Raw genomic sequence first — 26,930 nt, 5'->3', positions numbered from 1 at the left:
GCAGGATCCATGGTATAACGTGTCTGACAAGCAGGATCTGTAGTATAACGTGTCTGACAAGCAGGATCCATGGTATAACGTGTCTGACAAGCAGGATTTGTAGTATAACATGTCTGACAAGCAGGATCTGTAGTATAACGTGTCTGACAAGCAGGATCTGTAGTATAGCGTGTCTGACAAGCAGGATCCATGGTATAACGTGTCTGACAAGCAGGATCTGTAGAAAGACTTAATATATCACTTACGCCATTTGGGAAATTTAAATTAAACAAAAATCTAATTATTTCTACTGTACGAAAATGCGTCTCTTTCACCGATAATTTATATCTATGCTTCTTTTAATGAAATTAATATGGAATTTCTATCTGAGCGTGAAGATTGGAAATATGACATCAATCATCGGTGAACCAAAGACAAGGAAATATTCTATCTCGGGATAGCGGGACCAAGCATCTAATACACCCCAAACATCATTGATTTTAAGAACCAAAATATTACTAAAAATCGATCCCCGCAAATTACCTGCGGCATTTTCCTGAATAATTTCAATTTAAGTCTACATGACAGTCTGTATCCCTCGTATTGATCAGTGTGAATCTCGAACAGCTTGCGTCACTACAATACCGTACTGTAGAATGTGTTTTGGATATCGCACTCGCCTTCCACCAAGGCGGCCGGGGTTCGATTCCCCGATCAGACGTGAAAAGGTATGGTCTCACCTGCCCGACCACATGGGTTTTCTCCAGGTACTCCGGTGTCCTCTCACATTCAGAGGTTTGGTCTCCCCCAGCATACATTTCTAAAATACCTAATCTCACCTCTCTTTTCACACCTAATAACAATTTGGTTATAGTCTGTTTCAAAACAATGTATGTGTTAGCAATACATGTTCTCATTAAGAACTTATGTTTTCTTTAAACAGAACAATATTTCATTATCTTTTGCTCGACTGAGAACTCGCCACAATTGATGAAGACTTCTTTGCAAGGGTATATATTGGTTATGACCAATCTTTTTCAGAGCTCCAACCTCAAACTTTTGGCAAACCACGTTAGACACAGAGAAGGACAAAAGCCTGAGAAGAAAATGATTAACGTATTAGTCCCTAATCGCACTAATCAAAACGGTTCGTAACTGCAAGGGATAAAGAACCCGGAAATAACGTACCTGTAACCTAAACACCCAATGGGCACATTGAAATTATAACACGTTGCAACATAGTTTAGTTTAGAATACATGTGTTTGTAGTGACACTCTGACAATGGACGTATAGGTCAGGGGCATTTTAAAAATAATTGGACCTTTTTTTTGCTAAAAAACATAAAATAATTGTGAAATGCACTAATGTAACGGTTCCTGGCTTGGAGCATGTATATTTTATAGTTAAAGTGTCAGGGTGTTTATGTGTTAATTAATGAATGTGATAAATTGCCATATTCAATACAATATTAGCAGATTAGGTTAGTTTTTTTGTGGGTTTTTTTTTTTTAAAGGGCGGGGGGGGGGGGGGGGGGGGGGCGTACGCCCATTACGCCCTCACCTGGACCCGCCCCTGTAGGTACATGTAGCATAGCTCACATTATGATATAAGAAACATAATCTAGGAAATAACAACTACAAAAGACATTTACCAACACATAAAACCTGCTCAGATAGGGATTGGTGGAAAACCTTAACTGTCCACTGTGTAAGCGGTCGGTTAACCTAACCTCTGTGCTGTTGGTGGACAACATGGCTCTGGCTCAGGACCATACATCTGGAGACAAAATTATGTATAGGGGTAATGATTTACTCCATCACCATCGACTGGACACCGACGAGGGCAGTGATTTATTCCATCACCATCGACTAGACATCGAGGGGGGTATTGATTTATCCAAAATTTCATCCAGCACATGAAATTATAAAACTTTTGCCGCCATATTAACTTGAGAGTAAAGCGTTCGACTGGCGGCGAGTTTGGCGTTACTATAAATAACCCAACCCTTACACGAGAATTGCGAGTCGAAGGCAGCCCTATTGAGGGGAGTTAATTCCGTCGGTAACGCAAAATTGATTCACACGCAATACACACCCCATGAATAAGTGATGTAGATGGGAGGGGGGTGGGGGCGTAGGTTTAGGGGGTTGCTAAGGCGCCATCTTGGATCCAAGATGCCGGATTTCCTTAGCAGCCCGCCTCCCTCAACCACATATATTCATCACATGTTTTTATTCTTTTTATTTTTCATTGCTCGTTTTTTATTTGCTTGATTTTTATTTTCTGTGGTTTTTAAATTTCTGTTTCCTGTGTTTGATTTTGATTTCTGTTTTCTGTGTTTATTTTTTTATTATTTTATGTTCAAAGAGGAAAGAGATACTGCAACATATTGCTTTAAACTAAGAAGCCATCTTTAATGTATACAAATGAAAACTTTGTAAAGGAGACTAATTTATAATTTAGTTGCTTCCCTTCATGCATAAATGTTCATGTATACGGTTGTGGACCTAATTTTGTTTAATACAATTATCTTTCTTAATATGTTTTACGGCACGGCCGTTAGTGAGGGCGGAGCCAGGTTGTACTGTAAATGTATCGGAATATCGGTACTGTACTCTTTCAAGTATTGAGTGATGTGTTAAATTACTAAATCAGACCTACATGTATAGCTATACAGTGTATATTACAGATAAGTTTCCTTTCTTAAATTTGCACCTCTTGAATCCATTGCAAGAATCAAGTGCAGCATATTCTACAAAGACATTGTTATAAAACATATTAGGATGGATATTGTTAATCATGTATAATAGTATAGTTATCTGATGCTATAATATGATACAATAATTTTTCGACCATTCAGAACTAGAGCAATGTAGCCGGTAACGTTATGTCAAGAGAGTTTACATCTTTAACCGGAAAGTATCAATTATTTAAGTATCCTATAGTTAGATATAAGTTTTAAATCTTACAAAAATGTAACGTTTGTTCGAGATTCGACAAACGAGAACTTGTTTCGAGAACAAGATAGCGGAGACTACAGCGCGTGCGACCGGCGGTCATGTTAAGACAAGTTTTTCAGTTCCATATATAGGTATTGTGAATATTCTTTATTTTTCTTACATACGTGTTACCCAGAGGGAGAGCTTCGCTCTCACGGGCCCTTCGGGCCCGTGAGAGAGCTCCGCCCTCTATTACGGTCAAGATAGTTTAAATACTATAACAATAAAATGTCAAACTCAGAAACTCATAAACGTAGACTCCAAAGTTATGAGATATTTTAGTTCATACAGAGACGCATATATATTACTGTATATGTCTGTGGTTCAGTACACTACATTCATAGCGTATATATTGACCGATTGCTGTAGTCTTTTGAAGTGTGAGTGAAACAAGCACAAGTGTATATACAATTATAATAATTAAATATTGAATGTATGGTGATGTAATCGGCAAATGAAAGAAGTTAGTCGAGTAACAGTGTATGAAATGAATGACTTAGGTAGAATAAGGGTATCTGTGCATTTTGACGTTGATGTAGGTATGGATGAACGAGAGATAGTTTTTCGGCAGAATCAAATATATAAAAAATATTGAGTCGTCATCTAGACGTTCAATATAGAAAAAAATGTGTTTACAACGATTTTTAACAGCACAAGTAGTTATACTACAGTAAACGGTTAGTTTGTATATTTTGTTTATTGGCCTGTATCAATTGCAAAATCGACCTGTTCCCTCGGCCAGGACCACCTCTCACGGATCGCTCCGACTCCTATCTTTGAATACCCGTCGGCGTCTAGTCGATGGTGATGGAGTAAATCACTGCCCGTCGTTGTATTACCCCGTCGGTGTCAAGTCGATGGTGATGGAGTAAATGTATGTCTAGTCAATAGTGATATAGGTCACGTTATCGTCACGTGATCCAGACAATTACGGAGTCACCAGTTTCCGCGCGTTATGTATTTCCGCGCAGACATTTTATCAAGCTTTATCTCGTAACTACGTGACCTGCTGGACACAACACAAGCATATTTTAGACGTTTGACCATCGTCTGTAAACTGACATAAAAATTACCAGAAGTTCGTCCGAAAAAACATAAGAATTAATCACTGATTAAAAAACACGCATAAATATGCAGTTTTGCTTACTGCACTTTTTATCTTGCTCAAAATGAACCCATACCTGAAAAAACGGTGATATATTTCATTCATGAACCGGTCTTTTTGTAGGCTGACAAACGTAAGAAAATGTCGTATGCAAATGAGGCCACATCTCCTCGCCGATTTTTTCCACTTCTAAAGAGCCAAGGAGACATTCTTATATCGATAAACAGTATTTTTTAATGAAACGTAAACCTTGTAATGTAATGAACTTCCAATTTTCACCAATTTTAAACAGGACAAAATTCTATATTATAACTAAATAAATATAATAAATAAATTTATAAAATTACACGAGTTCCTTCAATTTGACAACTTGAAAAATCAATTAAAAATGTGAGATTTAAAACAAAATGTTTTAATAATTAATTTGACGATCAAAGATATATTTTTTATTCCAAACGAAGCTTTTGTTATTGCAGGTCACTGTAGAGAATTTCTTTATAGTGTATTCGAGTTATCTTTCTTTGAACACGAAATCAAAATAAACACACGGAAACATATGACGGATACTTCCGACGGGAGAAATTTTTTAAAAATTGTTTGTTCTGATTTTTTTAAAATACTGTTTTATGTTGCTAGTTTTTTGTTTCCATAAGTAGATTGTATACATTTTTCGCGGATGTGCTATCGGACTATATTACTCTAAACAAACCCATTTAAACAAAACGTACAGATGCAACAACAACACTTATTCCTATTACGATATATTTAAGCTACATTTTATATATTTGCCTACAGCAGTTTTTTTTTCTACAGACATATAGCAACCCAAACAACATCGCCCTTGTCTTAATCTTAATCTTACTTTTGTCAGGGACTTACACACAAATCCAGGACCAGCAGACAGTTTTCCTTCACTCATTAAAAATCATGCACTTGAATATTCGTAGCGTTAGAAATAAAATTGTTTTTCTTGAGAGTTTTACCGATGACGTAGACATATTGTGCCTAACAGAAACACATCTCGATCCTTCTATCCCTGATTCTGACCTTCTTCTTACTAACTTCTCAACAATATTTAGAAAAGTCAGGAACGCTTTTCGTGGCGGTGTTATGATTTTTGCAACTAAAGATATATTGCCTAAACGCAGACTTGATATTGAATCACCGAATGACGAAATAATTTGGATTGAATTTTGTACTGATAATAAGAAAAATCTTCTATGTGTACTATACAAACCTCCATGGCAAAATACTAACTCTGGAATTTGGACTCGACCGAAACATTCTTTTGACATAGTTTTTGACTACACTCCTCATGTTTTATTAACAGGGGATACTAACATTGACTTATTAACAGGAAATAACAATGATCTTAGCATTCTAACACAGCAATATAATCTAACTAACCTGATTACCAGTCCAACTAGAGTTACAAATACTACACAATCCCTTATAGACCCGTTTTACATCAGTGATACTATATCCTCCGAATCATCCATTGTTGTACCAGTTTTAGAAGCTATAAGTGACCACAGAGCTATAATTGTGTCATTGTCGTCATGTCTACCAAAACCAAAGTCTTTTAAGAGGAAAATATGGTTATACAACAGAGCAGATATCTTAAATCTTAAAACAGAGGTAGGACAGGTAAATTGGTTAGATTTGTTTTCTCATGCGGATAATGTAAGCGAAAAATGTAAACTGTTCACTGACAAAATAATTTCTATTTTAGAAAAGCATATTCCTAAAAAAATTGTTACTGTTAATAAAAACGACAAACCATGGATGAACGGAGATATAAGAAAAGAAATTAAACGTAGAAACAGGTTAAGGAAACATTTTATCAGAGTTAAAACCCCATTGTCTGAAGCTAAATTTAAACGTGCACGAAATAAAGTAAATAATATGCTGAAGCATGCAAGAGCACTTTTTTATACAAATGTAGATGGACTTATCAATGATAGTTCAGCTAATCCTAAAGCATACTGGAAACTAATGCGTATGCTTTTAAAAGGTAACATTTCTACCGATATACCTCCCTTACTTAACCCTACAAATAACCGCTTAACCACAGACGACTATGACAAATCCAATATTCTAAATAACTTCTTTAAATCTGTTTCTGACCTTGATGACCATAACGACGATACACCCTATTTTGACAACCAAACAGACGCGTCCCTTACTGAAATTGTAATAACAGAACAAGAGGTTTTAGATATAATCAATATTTTAGACACTAATAAAGCTGCTGGTCCTGACGGCATCAGTCATAAAATGTTAAAAATGGTATCCAATGAAATATCTGCACCCCTCACACTTCTATTCAACGAATCCTTTCGTACTTCTGTATTTCCTGATTCATGGAAACTTGCCCATGTGACACCTATTTTCAAAAAGGGGGAATCTGAATTGGCAAATAACTACAGACCCATTTCCTTACTTAGCTGCATTGGCAAACTTTTCGAACGAATAATTCATAAGTTCATCTATAACTATCTCTTCAGCAACAAACTTCTATATACTTTACAGTCTGGCTTCTTACCAAATCACTCTACAACTCACCAACTCATCGAACTCTATCATAGCATACTTACAGCACTGGAGAATCGTGAATATACTGCTCTTGTTTTTTGTGACTTTTCTAAAGCTTTTGACCGAGTCTGGCACAAAGGTCTATTAATTAAATTAGAAAAATACGGGATAAAAGGCAAACTTTTAGATTGGATTAAAAACTACTTAAGTAACAGACGCCAGTCAATGGTACTAAAAAATGCTATATCTTCTTAAGTATCTATCAAAGCCGGAGTTCCTCAAGGTTCAGTGTTAGGGCCACTTCTTTTTCTTGTATACATCAACGATATTTCAAATACACTACTATCAATGACTAGACTTTTTGCTGACGACACCGCATTAGCACACTCTTCCAAAAATGTACACGATATAAAACAAGTAATAAACTATGACATGGATAAATTAAACCTTCGGTAAAATAAATGGTTAATGAATTTCAACCCAAATAAAACCGAAATACTCTTAATTTCTAACACACATATACCTTTTAACCCACAATTTCTTTTCGACAACACACCTATCCCTATTGTTAAAAACCACAAACACCTATGAGTCATTATTAGTAACAACGGCACATGGAACTCTCCCATAGAACATATATTAACAAACACTACAAAGTACATTGCAACTTTAAGGAAATTAAAATACATTCTAAATAGAAGAAAAAAATGGAAAAAAAATATACCTTGTTTTTATAAGACCACTATTTGAATATGCCTGCGAAGTATGGGACAATTGTAATGTCACATTTTCGAATAAATTAGAGAACATGCAGTATTACATATTTATACACAAAAAAAAAAGATTTACAGAGAGCTCGGATGGAAATCATTGACAGATAGACGCAGGATTAGAAAATTATCCATGTTTTATAATATTTATCATGATAATGCTCCCTCATTTCTAAAATCTCTTCTACCACCTATTGTTTCAAACTTCTCTAACTATAATCTTAGAAACAGGAATAACTTTCAGAACCCATACTTTAGACTGCAAATCATAAAATCATCCTTCATACCAAGTACTTCAGACTACTGGAACAATCTATCAATAGAATCAAAGTCATCAGCATCCATTAAACAATTCAAATTTCTTATTCGACGTCAAGTCACTACCCCTTCTTATATTAAATGTTTTCTTGAATATGGGTCCAGAAAAGTAAATATTATACATTGCCAATTACGAAACCGCAGTAGCTTTTTAAATTACGACCTTTTTAAAGCTCACCTTTGAGACAACTCTACTTGCGACTGCGGAAATGACTCGGAAGACTCTTCTCATTTCTTACTAAACTTTTAAAAAATTGATCAATCCCGTGATATAATGCTTCAATCCCTCGATTGGTATAACGAAATCACTGTTGAACACCTTCTCTTCGGAGATGCAAACCTTGACTAAAATCTAAACATTCAAATTTGTAGGTCTGTACAACTGTTCATTTTTAGCTCCAAACAGTTTAACATGTAATAACCAACAGTCATATTGAATAACCAGGATACCTACTTCGACTATTCCCATCTGTCTCTCCCCTCCACCTCCTCTCTTATTCCAGCCCCTCTCCATTTTTCCAACACCAACGATTTCTGTGTACTAACTTCAATCTTAGCGTCCATCAATATCATAACCGTTTCCATAAGACAAAGAGCGCGTGTCCGGTTTTCCTAATCTAGTCAGCTAAGTATGTAAGGCAGGAATTCACAGAAGGACTTGGAGTGACACAGGATAAAGGCAAATGCGGCACGGAATGTGATTGAACTTTAGAAAAGCAGAAAGATATGTGTGTATAGATTAGGTATACTACTTACGCCGACTCGATTAGAAAAATCACACACGCGATCTCAAGTAAACTCTCCGAATACATATTTAAAAACTGTACGTTGGTGTCCTTAATATAATCCTATCATTACCTCTTTTGCTGTAACCCATCTTTAACATCTTATATATATATACATATAAATTTGCATTAGGTTATTACGTGACACACTAATTTTGTATATATATGTTCTGGNAGTGCATACAATACATACATTCATTAAAAAAAAAAACGCCTTTTCACGTGATGTCCCTTTAAGTGCGCGGAAACCCGGTAACCCGAGGATACTATATTAATAATTACGGAATAGGTAGCAAGTAAATACAGAGCGTGTACAATCCACATTGTTACATTTGTAACTGTCACATTTAGAAAATAATGTTTTATTTTTTATTTTTTTTTTATTTTTTATAAACGATCGCGTTAATGGGATATTAAAATATCTTTATATTCCTGGTACAGGGTTTAGTCCGGGTCCGGGAACGGGGTACAAGATTTACCTACCACCAAAACAAATAGAGTTATCTCCCATGACAGGATATCCCTGCATGGGTATCCAGGAAGAGACATGTTTATATAGAGGTAAGGATACGCCTGATTGTTCTGAATGTAAGTGGGAAGCAGCTGAAAACTTGTGATTGACTCCGGTGCCAGGCATGTACAGTTACCTTTTTTTCTCGCTATCTTTATTCTTATCCGATATGACCGATTTATGCACCGCTAAAACTGACTGGTGCGGTGACAGACGAGGCTACAGTCTCAGGGTCATGGATCGCATTACAAGTAAAGCGATGGTTTGTGATAAAAGCCGAAAAGTGTCGAAAAGTAGTGGAAAAGCCGAAAAGTAGTGAAAAGGTGTCGAAAGGTAGAATAAATGATTGTGATTTGAATATTTCTGGATATACATCGAGATATTCTGTTATGTTACGGAAGATTGGGTCAAACAATAGCTTTATGTCGTCCGGATCACTGGTTTCAATCGCCGTAAGTGAGTCACGAAAACCGACAATGGCGACTTGCCGACAGTGATCAGAAAAGGACTGATCTTTGGAAATCTATACATACTAAGACCAGAAAGTAACATTTCCCCTAAAGATTGTTAACTTATCAAGCAATATTTAACAAAACAATCAACTGACACATGTCCAATTATTTCCTACAAGTTATTTTCCGCAGGTAATATGCTGTGTCTGAGCGTCTTGACGGAGACGGTGTCTAGTAGCAAAAACAAATCCGGAAAACGGAACTTTACGGATTTGTGTTTTTTGTTCTTTTTTTGTTTTGTTCTTATTTACAGAATATAGATACATTTCAAAAAACCACTTCCCAACCCAATTGATTATATTAATTTATTTGTTTACACTTTTTTTGTTAACCTTAGTGACCCTGCTTAATTACAGGCAGAGAAGGAGATGATGGCTATTCTTTGGTTCAACATCAGGTTAAAGGTTCCTTTGAACAATCCCCCCGTCTTAAGGCAGAATTAAGGCGTTGCACCAACCTGAAGTTTATCAAAGGCCGTCACTCCATATGTACATACATAGTAACGTGAATTCGGTGTGTGTTATTTCACATCGTCACAACGAGTAGTAATGTAACTGGGATAATATTTACAATGATTTGTTATTTTAATATTATATATGCATAGCGCCATGATAGCGCTGTGAGTCCTTCAGGGAGTCAGCTCTTCCATTTGTATATAAAAAAAACAACACTTAACCACTAAAATGTTTCCAGCCGAATATTGTTCATATCCATCTAATAATTTAAGAGAAAATGTTGTTCAACATAATATTACCTAATTATAATTATCATTTAAATTTTTGCCCTACCTCTTAACCCCCAGAAAGGAAGAGGTGTGTCAGCCCCTTTATTTATACATTTTATATAAAATCCCCATAAAAAATACATAATATGTTAGCTTATACTTTTTAATTATTTAATTTGAAAATATATGTGACTATTTATTACACCAGATAAGTGATAAGGAAACACAGCTATAGTAACATGCTATTAGTCACCCAAATAAAAAAACGAGTAAAGATCTATACAAAAATACTTCTGATAGAGTAAAAGTGCTACAAATATTTTATTGCCATATTAAGCAAAACATTTTTGACACTTTTTGTTCCTGGATATTGTACGCAATTATTATGATTTTACAATCAACATGTACAATTAGGTGGGATCCACTGCATATAACACCAATGCTTTTTATTAATAATGAAATAAAAAAATACAATGACACTTCTGAAGTGAAATTAATGAGTTTTAAAATGTATTTTCTGAAAGTGATTTTTCCACAAATTCCTGCAAAAAAACACCATTTTTTTCACAGATAAAAGATAATTTCTGCTGAAATCATTTTTATTAATGTCATTTATTTAAACATTTAAAAAAGAAAGTTTTTATGCATTTTTGACCATTTTGTAACAGATTTAATTTTCGTATGTGAAAACGCTACACTAACCAAAACATACATTACAGTAACATATGTAAAAGAACCTTTGGAGGGCATTGTATATAGGTAGAGAACTATTATTATTTTAAACAACAGACTTCACACTTTATTTCTTTAAAACAGTGTGATATCATAACTTAACATTACTATGCAGATTGGGGACTTAAAATGATACATATTCACTCTTTCATTAAGGCCCTAGGCTTTAATTTTGGCTTTAATTTTAATAGCAAGCCGAACAACTTTTGATCAATATTATTCCATGGATAATTAATACAATTTAGTTGCTCACAAAAGATCTATATTATAATATCCTATCTCAGAAAATTAAATAACACTGGTAGTTACACAAGTATAACTAGGCTATTGATACAATATGTACTTTGTTATTTTATCACTTTATGTCGTAAATATACCTCATACTTTACAATGTGTCATGAACTTGAAATATTTCCTTATAACATCATACCAAGTAAGTCATTTACATAAATACCTTAAGCTGTCCATTCATTGAAACTTTGTAGATTGTATCCTATGATGTCAGACCCAGCATGTGAGGTACATCAAATGAGATAATACCTCATAAAATTAAAATTTGTAATTACCCCTCCACGCATTCTAACATTAGTTTAATTCATGTGCAAAGTCATATTCCTTACAACGCCCTCAACATTCTTAATCAATTCAGATAAAGACTAAATTGTATTAAATATAAATGCTTTGTATTTAGAAATAATATAAATAATTTGTATTTAATTTGTATTTAATCTGCATGGTTGGCATGTAAGTTACAAAATATTACCAGGGACAATATACGTCCCTGATATTACATACTTATTTTTTTCCTATTCCGTATTCCATGCCCCTATGGCTACAGAGGTACCTGTGCACAATCATTGTCAGCACATTTCTAGGACAAAAATACAAATTTTGTCATTTTTAAAAAAAACACCTAAGTAGGTCATTTTAGTAAATAAAACTTTGGCTACCGACAGCCCTGAAAGATAAGAAAAGAAGCTTTTTGGTAGTGTGTAGAGGTATTTTGAAGTTTATTAAGTGTTTGTAACTTTTCAACAAACATGAAAGTTGGTAAGGTTATCAGTTTGTACAGTTATCCTCTTATCAATTGTCTAATGACATCACATGAGATCCCACTAAAAAACATCCCTTCAGTTTCTTTTTGGCAGTTTTAAATCATTCACAAACAGATAAACAGGCAACTGATAAGAACTGGGTTTTTGTAAGTTTTAGAGTAGTAGGCTGATATATAAACCAATAATTATCATTAATTATCTTGGGTAATATGAACAACGGATTCTTTATGCAGTTCGCCAATACTGTCACATTCTTACACAAATATTGAAAGTTTAGATTTTACTTGTACATTGTACAACTTCGGTTAATCAGTTCTTTTGTGGGTAATAGCTTATATTTTTGTACAGGTCACCAGGTTGGGCACAACGGCGCATATGGGTAATAATCCTGCATTTGGGTAACATCTTTGTATGTTATGGTTGAATGCACTTCAAATCTACTTTCATTATCCTATATAAAAAAATCAAAATTTTGTACTGTATACACCAGTACTTGTAATATTCCTTGTATGGCTCATTACAACCTGTGTATGCTATATTACTATTAGTGTGATTGGTGTCGGTGGAGTGAGTTGGGTATGTATACTTTCCAGACTACATGTTGACATACAGAGTATATTGATTCCAGGTCTGACCACCTGTACATGTGTCATAGTATATATACACAATTTTTTATTTGAAATAAGGTAATCATATACCATGTCAGGACCAATAAAGCCACAATCACTTAATGTTTTCCAACCAGTGGTTAACACTTCGTCCTATATTCTGCTATTTTACTGTTACTATTTCAAAATGTCTACAAATATATTTTCAGGCATTTTTACATATTTGTTAATAGCAATCAACAGTATTGAGGATGTCATGAATGTGTGGTTAAGGTTAAGTTCAGCAAAGTTTGGATGACAAAAACCTTTGACATCTACTCGAATGCCTTGTTAGGTTTCCCCTCCTAGCATGGTACCTATATGCTACTGTAGTAGTATAATCTATAAATGAAACGCTGACAAGCTATTTTCTGTTACATTTTAGTATATCAATCCATGAAGTCTACACACATGTTTCACTAGTCAGATGCCCTGCAAGTCTTCGACCGTTTTGATATGGCGAGAAATGGACCTGTATTTTTCCTGTGTGGTCAAAGATGGTCAGTGAATAGCCTGACTCTGGTCATTGTTTTCCTTGCTGTCTTCAGCAATGAGTTCCTTATCTACTTTATACAGAGTTTCCGATGGCCAAATCTGCCAGTAGCTACCAGGTGAGTATACAAAATATCATGAGCCAAACTTATCATTAGAGTCTATAGGTAAGTATGCATTAAGTTGACCTACAAATAGATGAGACGGAATCGTTTGTTTTACCCTCAAATAAGTTAACAGTGAGGTGGAGTCATTTGGTACTTTAAAACGGGCAACATTTAAGGTTCAAAAACAGGTAAGATATTGTAAGAAGCTCTTTCGTGAATTTCCTATGGAAAATATTTACTACCCTTTGCTTTTGGGAAATAAGGAGAAAAATAAAATGTGAAGTACAAATTATTAATTACTAATCAGTAAATATGAGTTAAAGGTCTATATAAAAAACTCTTTTTGAACTCACTTCACCAAAAATGCTTCTAGTCTAGAATGGCTTAAACTAAATTTGGTCAGGATCATAGTTGTGCAAATCGTCACTTTCACACACATGGCGCACATGGATCAAAAGATCTATTCTTTATGCACTAGGTGGTATCAATAACATGTTTCAAAGATCATTACGAACAGTATTTTCCAACGTTTTCTATACCAACCCATCATGTTTTTAATGGAAATTAGGGCATGAGCAATATCACATGACTTGATTGTACTTCTTCGAAAACGATTCTGATCTCCACCCCAAAACTATATATACAATTGTTGGCTAAAGAGATGAATGCAGTTAGAATTGACCCCGGGGTCTGCCCCACCCTTGGAGACTTAACCCCTGGATCATTACTTTGAAATGGTTCAGATCCCCACCCAAAATATAAATATATAATTGTTGGGCATAAAGAGACGAATGCAGTCATGATATTAGAGTTGACCATGGGGTCTGGCCATAACCCTGGGGACCTAGTTCTGAGTCACAGCTTGGAAACAGTTGAGATCCTCACCCCATAACCATACATAAAATTGCTGGGCATGAACAATCTAATACAGATATGCTACAAGGATTGGCCTTGGGGTCTGGCCCATTCCCTTGGATCTTATTTGGAGAATATTTTGCCATGATTGCTAAGGTATCCAGAAGAGAGATACAGGCCCTTTGGGCCAGGCATGGGGTAATGGTAATGTGAAATGGTAATTAATAGTAATTAATTACATTTTGTTAAGTAATTGGATGTAATGTGTAATTGAGGATTTTTTCAATTGCATGTAACGGTAATTAATTCAATTACATTGAAAAATGTATATGATGCCCAATTACTTTGAACTACTTTAATGTTGAGTGTTGATGTTTCACTTTCAAGCGTCCTTTATACAATTTAATCAAATAGAAAGTTTCCAAAGTAAATATTTATTATGTAAGGACACAGGTAATAAGTAAAGGTTATTGCATGGTTTTAGAGTAACAAGTAAAGGTTAGTGCATGGTTTTCGAGTAACAAGGGATTTATTACACCCGAGCGAAGCTTATCCTATTCCGGGACCAGAAAATATTTTTGTGTTTTTCAATCATGAAATTACAATTTTTAACTTCATTTTTCGCCCTTATTTTAGAATGTGTCAACTAAGTTTATCCTTTCCACTGTATTGACTTCATTGTTACTCACTGATTGATTAGCTCCCCTTTCTTACAGTATTTGTGACCACAGTCCACTGGGCACACCACCTTTCATGGTCATGTAATCATGATTGGCCATGAAAGGGGATTATGTGTGCAGTGGACTGTGGTAGCAAGTGATTTATTGCCCACACTTTTCCACTGTGAGAGAAGGGAAGTATGCAGTAAGGGATTTATTACACCCAAGGGAAGCGAGGGTGTAATAAGTCCCGAGTGACGAGAAATCATGCAATAACTGGCTTACTGCATGCTTCCCAACTCTAACAAAACAGAAAAGTTGAGTAAAAAATGTTCACCTGGACAATCTTTTTACCTACCCTACACTGCAGATAATTTACATGTACCTGTGTGAGTGAGTACTAATCATAATTGTGAGAGGTGGGAAGTATGCAGTCCCTGACACTGGACCTGGATAGAAATCCAAAAACACTTGTATCCATTATGAAGGATACACTCAGACTGGGCTATTGAGAATCTTACCTGGTTATGATTAGTACTCACTCACATGAAATGAAAAAAGTATGATAAATTTCTGTTATTCAAAGTTTCCATTTCTGTCATTTTGTTATTTGTTATTTCATCAATACAATGTACATTAATAGGGATTCCAGCAAAACACAGGTGGTACTGTTGGTGGCTGACCCACAGATACAGGGCTACCAGGATGAGCCAGGCTTCCCTATTGGGCTGGTAACCAGATGGGACATAGACAGGTAGGTTCAAAGGTCATCAACTAAGGTCTTAAAATAATGAAATGGTCATTTAAAGTTACTTCCATGTGTAAGGTCAAGGTTGCACCTCCCTTTGCTTGTATATGACATGAACTTCCTGTTGATACAAAAATTCCTTTAAATGTATGAATAATGGACTTTTGTTGGTAGGTTCCTCGGCCAGACGTTTTCCCTGGCACATGCATATGCCCAGCCCGATGTTGTTGTTTTTCTGGGTGACCTGATGGATGAGGGCAGTAAAGCATCAAAGGAAGACTTCAAATCCTACTACTACAGGTTCAACAGTATATTTGGTGCAGCAGAAAAAGACAATGTAATACCATTTTTGGAGGATATATATATGTATGTTTGTTGTACTATTTTGGCCAAGGGTAACATATCGAGTCGTATCCTTTACATTTGTGATACTTCTAGGAACTGACAGCTGTAATGAATGGTTCAAGCAGATTTTATGATGCCATAAGTTCTGACTCACTGAAGATAGTTCAATGAAATTTTAGTGATACAGGATGGCAAGGTGGTATGTCCAAAACACTTTTTGGGTCTATAGACCCAAGGTTAAGCTCATATTGAGGTCAAAGGTTAAATTCAGGATTTGGATTATATGCCTGTCAATAATCAAACACTGCACCTATGTGGTTTTATTAGCTTTAACTGTTTGTTGGATTTTTGTGTAACTTGGTGCATGAAAGTACATCATATGTAGATGTGTTTGAAAGGATTTGTGATTCGATTATCATACCCCCTGCAAACTAAGTTTGAATACCTATAATAAGATAAAGCAGGGGGAATATCTTGTAAAGCTCACTCTCAGTTTCCTTTGGTCTTATATAAGGTTTATATAGGAGAGTAATCTTGAGGTAGACAGGGTAAAACCAGAAACAAACACCAATTTTTATTTTGCCTTATGTGTTATCAAATAGAAAACAAGGAAATCAAGATAAATTGAAGGTATAATTAGTAGCCAAAAATAGAATGCAACATTACTATAATCTTCCCTTATTATTTAATTGTATTTTTTTCCTTAGAAAGTCTATATTGCCGGTGATAACATTACTATAATCTTTCCTTATTATTTAATTGTATTTTTTTCCTTAGAAAGTCTATATTGCCGGTGATTACATTACTATAATCTTCCTTTATTTTTCCTGAGAAAGTCTATATCTTTCCTTATTATTTAATTGTATTTTTTTTCTTTAGAAAGTCTATATTGCCGGTGATAACGACATAGGGGGAGAGTTTCGAGACATGAGGAAAGAGTGGAAAATAGACCGATTTGAAAAACATTATGATCTGTTAACAGGAGTTGATAAATATGGATTTATAGATTATATCAAGGTAAGTTTTAAGTGAGGTGTAATCTTGATATATGATGACACAGTGTATTCATTTTACATGTTAAACATGATTTAAACTTAAACACTGAATTATCTAAATAAAAGTAAGTATTTTTATGAGTAAGTCATATTTTGTAGGCAACATTCATATTATTATATTATTGTGACATAGAAATGTACCTTTCTTCCATGTCCATAGCAACACCACTAATCTTGATGACGTTATAATATCTGTGACGTCATAATGTTCTATTGTTGACCATTGTTTATCTGCCCTTGGCTAAAGCTCATTGTCCATTACATCACAATATAAATCTGAACCCCTAAAAAGGTACTTTAGGTGTCTAAACCATTGTAAAATTGTCCTGATGAAGCCTCAACTTTAGAGGCGAAACTTGTCGGCCAAATAAACTTAAAAACCCACTTATTGGTGACGCTTGAGTATGTTGTGATTATATCCATTTTCTTCATATATTCATGTTATGAATTATAATTGTGATCCATATTCATATTATGAATTATTACGTGATAACGAGTGGATTAACATATATTTTGGTTTTAGATGGACATACAAAATCAAGGAATGCAGTTTGTGCCAAAGAGAGAGTTGGCTGATGATCTACAGACTAAAATCTCTTCACCTATTAGAGTTCTTGTCAGCCATGAAACTATCATGCATAAAGCAAAAGTAGAACTGTATCCAGTAAGTATCAGGAACCAAGTAGCACTGTTTACATGGTATCGCATACTGTCAGATAACATCCTTATACAGTTATGGACTTTTGTGATGGTGATTATAATATGGTATGAACCTGAAAAGTGAAACCAAGGTCAATATCACTTATTTCAGGTTCATATCACATGATATTGACTCTCACAAAAGTCCATAATGGTTTTTGTGTCGCCTACGACGGATGTCGGAAAGACACATAGGCGTTGCTTTTCCGACGGCGACGTCAACAATGTTAAGGTTTTGCGTTTAGCTCTGTTTCTGACAAAGCTACACCAACAAAACCTCGATCATAGCTGAAGCATGGGTAGTGGAGCCTACTGCACTAAAAACATTTCATTGATTTCCTGCATTTTTTGGATAAAACCCTCAAATTTCTGGACGTAAGGTTTTGCGTTTAGCTCTTACATATTAGGCTGTTTCTGACAAAGTATAAATGCTAGAGCAACCAAACTTGGGTCATAGGTGTATCATGTGATGTATAGCTGAATGCATTACACTCTTTACTAGCATTTCAACGATTTCTGTATTTTTTGACTAAAAACCTCAAATTTCTGGACTTAGAAAAAAACTCAACGTTAAGGTTTTGCGTTTTGCTCTTGCATATTAGGCTCTTTCTGACAAAGTATAAGAGCTACAACAACCAAACCTCAATCATACATGTATCATGGGTAGTAGAGCCTACTACTTGAAAAACATTTCATGGATTTCTGCACTTTTTCAGATAAAAACCTGAAATTTCTGGACTTTAGAAAAACCCCATTGTATATGATTTTGCGTTTAGGTCCGTTTCCTTATGTACTATGTCAAATGCTTATTATATTGACAAAGCGGGACAGGCGACACATATAATTACGCGTAATTCTTGTTATGATTAAATGATTTAGGATTCATGACAGTATGATTTGAAAAATAATCTTTAAGATTCTTAATTGCAGGGTTTGGATATCTAGTTTCAGGCTGTATTTTATGACAGGGTTTTAATAGTACAGCTTTACTGAATAAAACTGAACAAAACAATGCCTCTAATTGATCTATTGTTAACATTTGAAATATGCATTTATCAAACAGCTGTTTATTTACAGCAAAGGTGCAGGGATTTCCCCTAAATGCCATTATTAGAAATCAATGTTCACCGTTTTTGACAACTGGTCATGTGTATAGGATCCAGCTAATGGGATTGTGAACATATTATCAAGTATATACAGTAATAATTTGCATATTTTATCAACAATTATCAATTACACTTACCATACCAATGCCTTAACATAACTTTTATTATATCAATACAAATCTTCAGAGTTCCATTCACTGTATCATTTACAACCAGTACTCTTATTATAGCAATTCGATTTTGAATGAAGTATTCACAATAAGTTGAAAAATAAAAATAAAACATTGCAAACGATTGATAACTTCCCTTTAACATTTCAAAAGAAACAAACTTGCAATCGTCCCAGTCCAAACTAGATCCTCTACAAGATTCGCTATACTTCCATTGACTTGTAAAATGAAAGTTGTTGAAACAGGGAAACTTTAAAGCATCTGTTGTGGGACTCCACACTGACCTACTTCATGGTGACACATTAAACCTCTTTGAGACTAGATGTAACATCAATTCATTATAGACATGCCCTACATTTATATGGACTGCTTGTGTAAATGTAACAAGGGCCGTGGTGGCCGAGTGGTTAAGGCGTCTGAATGTGTGCGATCACTAGTCCTACATCATTGGGTTGCGGGTTCAAGGTCAAAGGAACTCTGTCAACACTATATTACTATCAATAAAGAGCCGTAAACATATCCTTTATTGCACAGTTATGCAGATAACCAATACATGGCCGGTATGATTATAATATACTTCCTCTGACAAAACTCTCTAGTCTGCTAAAACCTTTAAGTCACTGACACTGTTCAAGTCTACACTGTACGTTATGATTATAATATACTTCCTCTGACAAAACTCTCTAGTCTGCTAAAACCTTTAAGTAACTGACACTGTTCAAGTCTACACTGTACGTTATGTTTATAATGAATACTTGCATACCAACCTATTCCTACAGTAATAGTTAAAAAGGTTTGAGGTATCGTGAGGTCAGTTGTGCTGACTGATCTCTCCAAAGCAATGCTCGCTAGCGTTCATGATGCATATGATTTTTTACTAATACTGTGCTTCAATTTTTTATGTTAATTACCTTTTGCAGAGTGTAACAATACTGGTTTTACTCTAAGAAGTGCATGATCTGTTGACATTCATGAATCTCTGATGTCAAACAATGAAGCAATGTTGCATATACCCATACCTCTAAAAGATAGGAGTCGCTAATTAACCTAAGTCTCATGTATTTTATTTTAATTTTGCACCCACACAATCAACAAGATTATAATTATTCTGTATGTAATTTTATAATTATTTGTATTTTCAGCTGTTAAGAAGATTGAAACCACAGCTGATTTTCTCTGGGCATTGGCATAAGGTAGGATGTCGTAGTAAAATGATAGCAGTTAAGTATGATGTGGCTGTGACAATTCAAGTATCATAGTATGAACTGTTTCAAACATGTATTTGGTACGATGTGGCTGTGACTTTTCTAGTAATGACTATTACATATCTGGTATGATGTGTCGTTACAGATTTGATATATATTGCTCGGGGACACAGCTTTTCATCAATATTCAGCTATTTATGTAGTAACATTTAAGTCTTTTATACTGCTGCCACTCATCCAGCAAAACAATTGGCACTATAAAGGAATTGTCCTCTATAATGAGAAAGGGGACCTTGAAACATGTTGGCAGTAAGGGAAGTGGTAAATAAAAATATACATTGTAACAAAGTTTCACTGAACATGTCCTGCTAATTAAGGTGAGTGTCTTTGTTGATTATGGCTGATGTAAAACTGTTGTTCTTTTCTAGTCTTTTGTGTTTGTCTGTGAGAAATGTATGGTGGATGACGAGTTTACTTGGCCATTTCATCAACGTGATCTAACGTGGATGACCGACTATATGTCTGTCAATCTTACAATCAACCAGATGGCACTCACTGAGATCATGGTACCTACCTGTAGTTACCGGATGGGTGTAGCCAATATGGGATATGGAGTTGCTGTCATAGGTAAGGATACTGTTACCAGATCAGGGAGGCTACAGTAGAGAAGGGGAGGCTATCATAGGTAAGGACATTGTTACCTGATCAGGGAGGTTACAGTAGAGAAGGGGAGGCTATCATAGGTGAGGACATTGTTACCTGATCAGGGAGGCTACTGTAGAGAAGGGGATGCTGTCATAGGTAAGGACATTGTTACCTGATCAGGGAGGCTACAGTAGAGAAAGGGAGGCTATCATAGGTAAGGACATTGCTACCTGATCAGGGAGGCTACAGTAGAGAAGAGGAGGCTGTCATAGGTAAGGACATTGCTACCTGATCAGGGAGGCTATAGTAGAGAAGGGGAGGCTGTCATAGGAAAGGACATTGCTACCTGATCAGGGAGGCTACAGTAGAGAAGAGGAGGCTGTCATAGGTAAGGACATTGTTACCTGATCAGGGAGGTTACAGTAGAGAAGGGGAGGCTATCATAGGTGAGGACATTGTTACCTGATCAGGGAGGCTACTGTAGAGAAGGGGATGCTGTCATAGGTAAGGACATTGTTACCTGATCAGGGAGGCTACAGTAGAGAAGGGGGGGCTACAGTAGAGAATGGGAGGCTGTCATAGGTAAGGACATTGCTACCTGATCAAGGAGGCTACAGTAGAGAAGAGGAGGCTGTCATAGGTAAGGACATTGCTACCTGATCAAGGAGGCTACAGTAGAGAAGGGGAGGCGGTCGTAGGTAAGGACATTGTTACCTGATCAGGGAGGCTACAGTGGAGAAGGGAAGGCTAGCATAGGTAAGGACACTGTTACCTGATCAGGGAGGCTACAGTAGAGAAGAGGAGGCTGTCATAGGTAAGGACATTGTTACCTGATCAGGGAGGCTACAGTGGAGAAGGGGAGGCTACAGTAGAGAAGGGGAGGCTATCATAGGTAAGGACATTGTTACCAGATCAGGGAGGTTACAGTAGTGAAGGGGAGGCTGTCATAGGTAAGGACATTGTTACCTGATCAGGGAGGCTAAAATAGCGAAGTCACGACTGTCATTGTTTAGAAAATTGTTCTAGCTGAGGGAATCGTATAGTAACTGTTCATTGTCCGATCTTTTTCTTCTATATCTTGTCATCAGCAATACAGTAATGATTTCCATTTGAATAAATCTTGTCTTTCAGTGATCCATATTAGGTCACTGCACAAAAGCTTATATCTCTACTTATCCTCCATACATTATAAAAGTGTACAACATTACTTGCCTGAAGCCTGGAAAAAACACGTTTCAGATCCTGGCAAGTGCAATGTGTTGGCTGGCTTGTCAGGCATAAGTACATTTTTCTTGCATTTAATGTCATTAATGTCTATTGTGCACCATGTTCACACATTTCAGTCTCTTGTTTGGTTGATTAGGAGAAGATATGACATGTTGTGAGAAATGGCAAACATCCCATTTTCAATCATCGAGTATTATCAACCAGCTTTTGAAATAATTTTCTTTTGTGTTTTTACAGAATCAACTGGAGAAATGAAATATACAGTACTGTGGTTGCCACAACGATACCGTATGCTTTATGGATACTTAATAGTTTTTTCACCGCTCCTGTTGGTGCATTTGTTCTTCAATTTTCTTCCATTTCTATTAAGAAAATTACATAAACGAAGGAGTTAACCAATCAAGATTGTAATGCATTCCATAATTATGCAACTTAACATTAAGCTCAGGATTCCTGGTCCTAGTAGATGGTTTGTTTCTCTCTGCTTCACAGATTTTTGTCTTAACATTTTTGACAATTCTACTTTTTTTTCTTCTAATGAAAATTTAAACACTGCCACATATAATTTAATTATCGCACAGTGCAAGGAGTGGAGTGTATGGGAGGGGTCTCCCCCCTTCCCATCGATGGGGGTCTGGGGGGTCTCCCGGGAGAATTTTGTTTTCTAGAACGCCCCAGACGCGTTCTCCCTTGTTCTGACGTCAGTTTCAATGGCCCTTTTAAAGCATAAAAATATAATTTTCCCCTATTATCTTACAAATATTTTGCTTATTTTGGGGTACGTATGGATTGGTACTTATTTACGCAAATTCTGTTATAGAGTTCGGTACCATTATTCCACTGAAAAGAAATGTGCATTTTGGGATGGTTGTTGTAAGAGTTTTTCTCTTCTTATGACGTTTCTCCTCACGACTGTGAGTCCGGTTGCGCAGGGATATGAGACTAGTATCACCAGCTAGAACTAGGAATAGTTTAACATTATGTACATAAGAACCGATATACTGGTCAATGTGTAAAATGTAAAGCCATGGTTTATGACCATTCCTTCCCTTCATACGTATCGTGTATCAATAAAGGGGATAAAAATCATAGAATAAGTTTGTTGGGGGGGTTACCATACCAAATGAATATGCTACCCTCAGTTCTACATGATATAAAAACACCTGTTATTTCTTTTTTTAATATTTTTTTGTTTTTTTGTTTTTGTAAAAAATCATGTGTAAGCCCGGGTATTTTTGCTACATAGGTTGTTACGCGTCTGAATCACAAGAGCATAATAGAGTGATGAGGCAGAGATGAATTCCTGTAATCATAGAAAGACATTTCTTTGATAAGCATTATATCTGTATACAGAAATTTTTGGTCGCAGTTTAACTGTCGCCTTTTTGGCCCTCCATAATGAGGGCAAGTTTATTATAACGATGAAAATCAGCACACATCATGCCATACATATTACTGACATATGAAGGGTGAAAATAACACTTTGTGAAAACCGATTATACCAGTGAAGGGTGTAAATTTGACAGGGCAAAAGTTTCCCAGCATGCAATATCTCACACAGATGAACATGTTTAGTAATGTATCAGTTCCAGCCAAACATTATGCATGTACAATACAAAGTTTGTGGCGAATTAAAAATATGTGAGTGCCAAACTATTGATGGCTTATAAAATATACCCCAACAGTCACTCAGCAGATGAATGGTCCTCATCTCTATTATAAGTCATGTCCATATTTGAAGTTCCTGTTTGGTTGTAGATATATAGTATTATGGATAAAGATTCAAGTATGGATGTACATTAAAAATGAGGACCACTTGTTCTCTGATAAAGCCTGAAAGCATGGAAACAGATCTAGAGTGACTGTTGATATTTGTTTTATTACATTCGCATTCTCTAGTGTTTACAGAATGTTGTAACTGTATTTATATGTGTTTTACAAAACAATCAAAACATAGCCAAAACATATTTGTAAAGGAGAAAAGTCTGGTCGACAAAGATTATGAAAAGAGCAAGCATTCCAGACCTTATTTTATTTTTAATGTTATTGTCACTTTTATGTTAGTTTGTGTTGCATGTAAACAGTTTACTTGTGTATATATCACTATACATGTATATTTATTTGTATGAAATTTAACCATGGTTGCTTGCTATACATATATAGCTATATATTTACATTCTTGATGTTTGTTCTGTACATGAATCTACCAACTGACAACAACTGCCATTAGACTATGAAACACTATGAATACAACGATTCTCGTGCAACCAGTCAGCTGATTTCACACACAATGACCACTTCAAGAGTTATTTCCCCTTCTCCGAGATAACGTAGTTGCCAGAAATAATGATAAACCATTGTCTACTATTACTATTATTATTTCTAATTTGAAATTTTAAAAAAATACTTATAACATTGTCAACATTGAATGCTGACTCTCGACTCACAATCGGTTCCTCGTGGTCACAAACTTTTTAACAACCAACACCATCCGGCTGGGTAATCCCCGTGACATCAACTTGCACATTGAACTCGGAGAACTTTGTTATGACACAGCACACTTCATCCACCAGCCTATCATCATTTACACATTCAACGGCAGTATATATGAGCTCTACTGTATGCCTACTGCCGACGAGTGCCCAGGGCCCGTATTCATGAAACCGTTCTCATTCTCAAGCATGGAATCTGTGCTCAAACCTACTTTCTTCTAACTCTCTTAAATCTTGTCAAACGATCAAAAAGTCAATTGTAAACATTTAAAACAGTTGTCGGCTTTATGTCTCTTCAATATTTTTCCAAATGATTGAAAAAATTGAATTTATAAGTAGAACAAGAAATTCGGCTTGAGCACAAATTCCAGACTTGAGCATGAGAACGGTTTCATGAATACGGGCCCTGGATGGTTACTATGGTGACCGATGATTTGCAATAGTGTCCGCCGGACACAAACTTTTTTAAATATATTATATGCGTGTTCATAATGCAAAACAAGACAATATCCAATAAGATCAACTGTCAAAAATGAAAGGAATATTAAATGTTGATTGTTATTAGATTCTTGATATATATTTTTCTTTTTAACAAAATCAGCTGATTGGCGGAAGAAACACATAAGTCGGACAGAAGTCGAACATTTGAAGTTTGTGTGTAGGCTGGAGTTCCGGCTGTTCCTTTTTTGATGGGTTTCTGTCCGATACTTATATTAAAAATATCGAATTTACAAAAAGTGTGGTATTTTTTTTTATTTTAGTTCATCGTAACGTCAATAAATGAATTGAATATTTTTTTCATGTACATTGTGGCAATAAATATGGGGAAAAAATCCATTCAATTCCTATATAATGTGCATAATTATGATAATTCTGTTAAATTATTATTCTACCTGTAAATAATGATAAGTTTGATGAAAAACATGTCACTGGTGCAAACATTTGATCACCATAACCCAGGGTAATTAAATCAACGGTTAGATTCAAATGCACTTTGTAACGTTATGAGGATGACCTGGGAGAGAATAAAGAAGGAATAGTGTGGAGTTTTCTCAACTGGATTGATCATTATAGCGAGGCGTGGTCAGATGGTGCAGTGGTAGCACACTCACCTCTCACCAAGTTTACTCTGTGTACTCCATTTTCCTTCCACTTTCAGACCCTCTGCATGCCCATAATAGTGGTTAATATAAGTTGGGAAAGCATATTTCATAATTGTTGTAAAATATATTTTATGTATCATTATGACCAGAGGTTGTGCGTCCTGTTTCAACAATAAAGCTGCACATATCCGCTCGATATCTTCATTAATTTTCAACAGAATAAATTCAAACTTCATAAGAGGATTTATTACCATAACAGCTATAATACTTTTGTTTAAATTGTTGAAGTAAATGATATGAGAACAATGGTTATAATTAGTACTCTCCACTTTTTTGGGCACTGAAATGATATAACCCCCTCCCCCTTTTCGCAAGGATCTTCCATTCTGATCCTCTCTTATTTACAAACTACAGTACTACATATATATACACTTTATATAAGACCCTAAAGTCTTGCAACCTGACAAGGCTGTTTCTTAGTGTTTCAGAAAAAAACACCAATTTGAAAGTTCTCCTTCGAATATGTCTGACATTTATGTCACCTTTACCACAACTGACATAATCCATGTTTTGTTATCTTAATAGTTGCACTGGGCTTTCATTACAGTTAACACGGTGAAAGAAACATAAAAATATGTAATTACTAGTGTCTTCAGTATTATGATTATACTGTCGCAAATTAAGTTTAACTGTTGACACGTCCGAGTCATTGACATCATTAGCAATCACGTTATATTATATACACTTGTACCCACCGTAGACTTCATACACAATGCTCTAAACTTATCATACCAGTACTTACCACAGAAAACTGATCCTCACCACAGACTATATATTCTGGTACTTACCATAGACTATGTTGCATGTATTTACCACAGACTATATATACCCGTACTTGCCACAGACTATATATACTGATACTTACCACAAACTATATAAACTGGTACTTACCACATACAATATATACTGGTACTTACCACAGACTATATGTACCGGTACTTACCACAAACTATATATACTGGTACTTACCACAAACTATATATACTGGTACTTACCACATACTATATATACTGGTACTTACCACATACTATATATACTGGTACTTACCACAAACAATATATACTGGTACTTACAACAATCTTTATATACTGGTACTTACCACAGACTATATATACTGATACTTACCCCAAACTATATAAACTGGTACTTACCGCATACAATATATACTGGTACTTACCACAGACTATATATACTGATACTTACCACAAACTAAATAAACTGGTACTTACCACATACAATATATACTAGTACTTACCACAAACTATATATACTGGTACTTACCACAAACA

The 26,930-nt window shown here is 35.4% G+C and overlaps 1 protein-coding gene across 2 annotated transcripts; it reads left to right on the top strand.

Annotated features, from left to right (window-relative positions):
• The first annotated feature begins 8,998 nt into the window (after positions 1 to 8,998).
• Positions 8,999 to 24,301, top strand: LOC110454732 (metallophosphoesterase 1 homolog). 2 transcript variants are annotated; one of them, XM_021504407.1, is made up of 9 exons: positions 8,999 to 9,053; positions 13,059 to 13,284; positions 15,430 to 15,540; positions 15,709 to 15,871; positions 16,759 to 16,896; positions 17,458 to 17,598; positions 20,052 to 20,102; positions 20,543 to 20,741; positions 22,224 to 24,301. In XM_021504407.1, the coding sequence occupies exons 2-9, from the start codon at positions 13,130 to 13,132 to the stop codon at positions 22,379 to 22,381; spliced, it is 1,116 nt and encodes a 371-aa protein (XP_021360082.1). In that variant the 5' UTR covers positions 8,999 to 9,053; positions 13,059 to 13,129; the 3' UTR covers positions 22,382 to 24,301. The 2 variants fall into 2 exon arrangements, with proteins under 2 accessions (XP_021360082.1, XP_021360083.1); XM_021504408.1 differs by lacking the exon at positions 8,999 to 9,053 and adding an exon at positions 9,062 to 9,080.
• The last annotated feature ends 2,629 nt before the right edge of the window (positions 24,302 to 26,930 follow it).

Source organism: Mizuhopecten yessoensis, unplaced genomic scaffold (genome assembly GCF_002113885.1).
Source record: "Mizuhopecten yessoensis strain PY_sf001 unplaced genomic scaffold, ASM211388v2 scaffold8039, whole genome shotgun sequence".
Classification (NCBI taxonomy): domain Eukaryota; kingdom Metazoa; phylum Mollusca; class Bivalvia; order Pectinida; family Pectinidae; genus Mizuhopecten; species Mizuhopecten yessoensis.
Note: the sequence above shows the minus strand (reverse complement) of the source record. Positions and strands in the feature narration are given on the sequence as shown.